Source organism: Curcuma longa, chromosome 21 (assembly GCF_044706935.1).
Source record: "Curcuma longa cultivar G26 ecotype Majalengka, Jawa Barat chromosome 21, ITB_CL_G26_1.1, whole genome shotgun sequence".
NCBI classification, from domain to species: Eukaryota; Viridiplantae; Streptophyta; class Magnoliopsida; order Zingiberales; family Zingiberaceae; genus Curcuma; species Curcuma longa.
The window spans coordinates 13,153,845-13,159,461 of record NC_133881.1 but is presented as its reverse complement, the minus strand read 5'-3'; the positions used below and the strand labels follow the sequence as shown (position 1 = coordinate 13,159,461).

The window sequence follows — 5,617 nt, the reverse complement described above, 5'->3', positions numbered from 1 at the left end:
GAGTTCTTTAATATGAGTGCACGGTATATTGTTACCTTCTTTTTGCCATAATGTATTGAGGCATTATTTTGTTTCGCAAAGATAATTTGTGGTTCGAATTCACCAACAGATCCAACTTGGTATGACAAAACTTATGTTTTCTTCTTAGTAATTTGCTTGAACTATCTGTCACTGTTAGTATTTTGTTTCTTTATAATATTATTATCTGCATCTCTTGTTGTAATTATAGAATGAGATGCTACCAACATGCTCAAAGGTGAGTAAGAAATTTTATAGTTAGGAGAGTTGAATTGGTCTTTATCTAGAAGGACACGAGGAACTATCTGGACCTTATTCTGATCTCAGTAGCAAAATAAGAGAAAATCAGGCTTTTGACTAATTGGTGTGTAATTGTAGCATGCATGCCACCCAGTGCAAAACAATTATTAAACCAAGTTCACACTAAATCAGCAACACATTTTACTTAAAAACATCTTCTTTGTTTGCTATTATCTAGCATTTTTTGTTCTCTATTATGTTCTGACAGTTTTTTAATCCTGTGCAGTTCCCAAAGAAGTTAACGAGTCAAGCTCGTTTAACTTTTAAACGAACTATTTTCGAACCAAGCTCGAACTAAATTCGTTTAACTTTAAAACGAGCCTTTTTCGAGCCGAGTTCGAGCCGTTCGCGAACTATTTAATTTCATTACGAGCCGAGCTCGAGCTTAAGAATTAAAGCTGATTAATTCACCCTAGCTAGCTCGAACTTTCTCTTGGTTCGATTACAATATTAACCTCACCCTACTAGAACTTTCTCTACTAAATATCCAAATAACTTGTCAAGATTTTTTGTTACCTAGCATTCGATCAATCTTAACATATAAAGATTTTATCATTGTGTAACATCTGATCGACCTTAATCTATCAAGATTTCATTGTCACTTGACATTCGATCAACCGATCTATCAAAAATTTCTTTATTATAATATCCGATCAATTTTTGACTTATAAAAACTTCAAACCTCATATCAATTTTCTATTGGACTAATCTTATAAGTGCCTAATTAATCATGATTTATCAACTAACTTATTGATCAAAAAATAAAATTCAAACTCAAATCATAACAAACTTGATCAATTTTTGATTAGAAGTCAGATTGTACCAATACACCATGACTTAATTTATTTTTATATAATTTAAGTTTTGTTCAACCAATATTGAAAGTAAATAGATAAATTCAAAACAAACTTATGAACATTCAAACGTCCATATTTAAAAATTTTAATTTTAGTGAGACTCAAATTCCTTTTTTTTTTAATTTATGTTCGTAGTAGTGCTTTTATCATTGTATGACCTTCATGGCTTTAATTAATTTAGAGCTTAATTAGTTTGATAATTTTTATATTAAAAATAAGATAAAATTCATCATTTTACATCCATAAAATTTTAAATCAAAAAAATTATGATCCATTATAAAAAACTAAATTTTATTTTCATCAAAATTCATCTTGTATTCATTATATTAAATTTATTTTTACTTTCAATTCAATTATATCCGGACATGATAATTTCCATACCATCAAACGTCAAAACGATGTGCGGTCTAACCATTTTTAAGCAGATAAGGCATAAGACTTCACATCCAAGAAGACGAAAGATCTTACTAAATTATTTTTTTTCACTATACAATATATTTACTTAAAACGACCTTAAGCAAACCTACAAAACATGCACCTCTCACCATTTTTTTTTAAATAAAATTTAAATCGATCGGTCAATGTTTATCATGAAAACGACAAATCGACTTCTTCTCGATGTGATCAATTTTGCCCAGAAAGAGACCAACGAGGCAATGGCTCAGCCATTAATTACTAAATTTCATTATCCCATAGCCAACAATGACATAACCATGAACCAGGTCTTCTGTAACTCAGTCCCATTTTTCCTCTCTGACATAATTATTATTTTTTAAAATTATAAAAAAGCCACAAGTTTTGATCTTACGTCTCTGTGTTCTTCTGATTATATATATAGAATAGTTCCAATCTCTAAACTATTAATTTGTCTAGTAGAAGATAAGGATGGAAGATTGATGGAGATTTGTGAGTCAATGAAAAAGTTTATCGTAATTAATCAAAACCTCAAAAAGTCTTCAGAAATTATCAATTCGTTAAATAAAATATTAAATCCTTGAAAAATTTTAAGAGAAAAGGATGAAGAAGCGACCTTCTCTTTCTCACGTGCCTGCCTTATCCACAGAACTCTGTTCCTGCCACTGCTGCTGCCTTGGAGGACAGTGCGGAGGGAGGGGAGTTAAGTAAAAAAACAACGACAAGGTCGCTGTCCCCGCTGCCCGAGACAGACGGCCTTCGCACAGTAGTTCTTGCTGATTCAACAAAATACATGGAATTTGAAATCCAGAAGAGAATTCTTAACAATTGCAAATCTGAAGTGTTCTTCTTGCCCCCAAATCTCCCAAAAACAAAACCCTACCTGCTCTTCCTGCTGCTGCTTGCTTGCTTGCTTGATTGCCATTTGCTATGTACAGTTTGTACACACGTCTACTGAACACAACGAGCTTTGTGAGTTCGGTATTTACACGGAGCCCTTTTTTGAATTTGGAATTGGGATTTTGTTTATTTGACCAGTTCGGAAACCCAATCGACGTTCGGCGTTGTTGCTGCTGCTGCTGGGGGAGCGCCGGATCTGTCCACCACGCACTCCTTGCTCAGCTTCTCGAATATCTTGGCCCTCAGAGCTCTCCCGGATTCCACCCTCTCCGCCGGCTCTTCGAGGTTCGAGTAGGTGGCATCCGCGGCTTCTAACCACCCCATTTCGCCGGTCGACGTGGTGGGAGTCGTCGGCAGACTGCTGAACCCGGATTTGCCTCTGGGCGAGCCGAAGAAAGCGTTACCTGTTTGTAGTCCCCAAGAGCTGGGTAAAGAGTTTGCCTTGCTGATCTGCAACTGGCGCAGAGAAGCGACGACATCGCTGATGGATGTGCCGGGGCCGGGCGGCCACGACGCCCTCAGGAACGCCGCCGTGCTTGGCGACGCCGGAGGGGAGTCTGACAGTAGCGTCGAGGTCGGGGAAGACGAGAGGCGTTGGTTGGATATGTAGTTTTCCACCGCATGTTGGCGCAGCGGAGAGCCGTCGTACGACTCGATGCCCGCGGAGACCGGCTTCGTCGGCGTCATCTGCTGCTGCTGCGAGAGGACTCGGAGCTGATCCGCGGTATGAGCGAAGAAGCAGACGCGGCGGCGACAGTCGGTGCCGTCTTTGCACGGCTGGGTGCGGTAGCGAGCGGGATGGAGCCAGCACTCAAACACCCCGTGCGCGAACTCACAGGCGTCGCCGCGCTTGCATCCACCCTTGCGGAAGTCGGGACAGGACGTCCCGGAGTAGTGGTACGTCCGGGGATCACGGCGGCGCGCCTTCTCCCCCGGATGCGCGAAGGGGCACTCCGTCCAGTCGTGGGAGCGGCGGCGCGTGCACCGCCGGACCTTAAAATCATACATCCGGAACTCGTCAGACGAGTACAAGTCCACGTCGCGGTAAGGCTCATCCTCCACCTCCCCCTCCTCCTCCTCCTCGACCAAGTCGCCGTTGTAAGGCAGGTACCTCTGCATCGCCGCGGCGAGGGCGGCCGAGTCGCCGAGCGAGTAAACCCCGCCACCACAGGCGGCCCGGCAGTAGCCGATCGGATCCTCCAAGTGCGAAGACCAAGGCGGAACGCGAGCCAACGGATCTCGGTGACGACCAGTTTCCCCTCCCACCATCATTTTCTCCTCCTCTCGCTTTCACGATGCTCAACCGACGTCCTCCCCGGCTATCTATTTCAGTTTGCAAGGCAGGTAGTGGAGGCGGTGAGAGGGAAGGGTCCATATAAACATGCAGCTAACCACGGTCGAGTAACGCGGTAACCACGGTTTGTTCGACAGGTGTCGACGGCGTCCAAACTAACGGTGCCGCCAGTGCACTGATAGACAAGGGGGCAAGTGGGACGCGTGGAGGGAGCAGAGAACGGCGGAGCCATGCGCGCAGCGCGAGGTGGTATCGAGGCGGGCCCAGCGACAGGACACGTACTCTCATTTGGCGGAGGGTGTGCCCTTCCATTTTCTCAAAATCACGCTTCTGCCACTTCGGTTCGTTCTGGATTCCCGAGCCGGTTCGACCGCCGAACGAACCGAGTAAATTGGACGGGTGGACGAAGCAGGTGCCTCCGCGTGTGCTGGTCCAGCGATTCCTTCTTAATTCCGTATCATTACGATCGACAAGAATAGGTGGTCCAGTGCGGTTCGGTCCGGTTTAGCTGTCAGTCCGGCCGTTGGGGTACGCCTGCACATGTAGCCCACTGGCGCAGAAGCAATAATGGAACTGGTTCAACGAATCGAATCGATCCAGCAAGCGGATGGGTCCGAGTAAATCGAGAGCCAATCATGAGTCGCCAAATGTCGATGACTTTAAAACGTAATGAATGCCCTCTGCATGGGGACGCTCTCGCTAGCCCTCTCCTTTCCCGGCTGTGTCCGCGAACCCAACCAATTCAATTTTTTTTAAAATTTTTTTATTAATAAAATATTCAAAGTTTCACTATTTAGAAATTTATAATAAGAAAAATCTTTAATTTGTAAGGCACGTCGGGGGCAATACCACCTCTTGGATGGAATTATAGAAGAAAAAAAAAACCATGTGATCTTAATTAGAACTGATATGGGTTATGTCAATATTTAGAAATTGACGTGGTTAAAAATATTATAGAAAGAAATCGGTCTCATGATTTAAATTTATTATATAAAGAAGTCGAATTATCACATTAAATCATTCAGATCAATTAGAAAGAAGTCAGATTATCTCTTCATAATTTAAATTTATTATTAAAAAAGTTGAATTGAGGTAGCTATTGGTTATTTTAAATCATAATTGAGTGTTTAAGGGACGTGGTTGTTCTTTGCATTTGAAAGGTTATGATGTCATAATTCATTTGAATATACCTCAACTATTAGAGTGGAAGGAAATGTTACATTCATTAAAGTAAATAAGGTTTGAATTAATAAAGAGGTAGATTCTTTCTTCTTTATAAAAAGTATTTTACTTTTTTAATTAAAAGTATGCAATCTTTAATATTCTAGTAATATTCTTATATTTTTCATTCATTTTTATTGTATCACTCTGACTAGAGCATCGAAAGGGTAAACCAAAGTGCGCCTTGATCTCCTTTCTAACCTCTAGTTGAATATTTTCATTGGACACAAATTTCTTGGTGGCTAAAGCCCGAGTAACCGATTCTTCTAACCGACTCCATGATATTATTTATTCACCCTAAAAATTAATTATACATACTTTATCAAAGATTTGACTCATCCTCATATTCAAATTGAAATAAGAACTAATATTTTCTTCAAATATCTTATCAAATACATATTGAGTCTCTCGGATATGGAAAGAGATTAATTCAAGAGTCAAAAATGTAGATCATCATCTCTTGAAAATCAATCCCTCTCCATTACACAGTCTAATATTTAAAATTTTCATCAACGTGAAATTAAAAAAAAATTTTGTACACAATCTTATTCTACTTCGTAGAAGATTATTTTTGAGTGTCGAATGAATTCGTGACCTATCATAAGAACGCACT

General features: G+C 40.8%; 1 protein-coding gene across 1 annotated transcript; it reads right to left on the bottom strand.

Annotated features, from left to right (window-relative positions):
* Nucleotides 1–2,292: 2,292 nt before the first annotated feature.
* LOC141814988 (zinc finger CCCH domain-containing protein 2-like) lies at nucleotides 2,293–3,821 on the bottom strand. Its single transcript, XM_074702947.1, has one exon. The coding sequence runs from the start codon at nucleotides 3,759–3,761 to the stop codon at nucleotides 2,616–2,618; it is 1,146 nt and encodes a 381-aa protein (XP_074559048.1). The 5' UTR covers nucleotides 3,762–3,821; the 3' UTR covers nucleotides 2,293–2,615.
* Nucleotides 3,822–5,617: the final 1,796 nt, after the last annotated feature.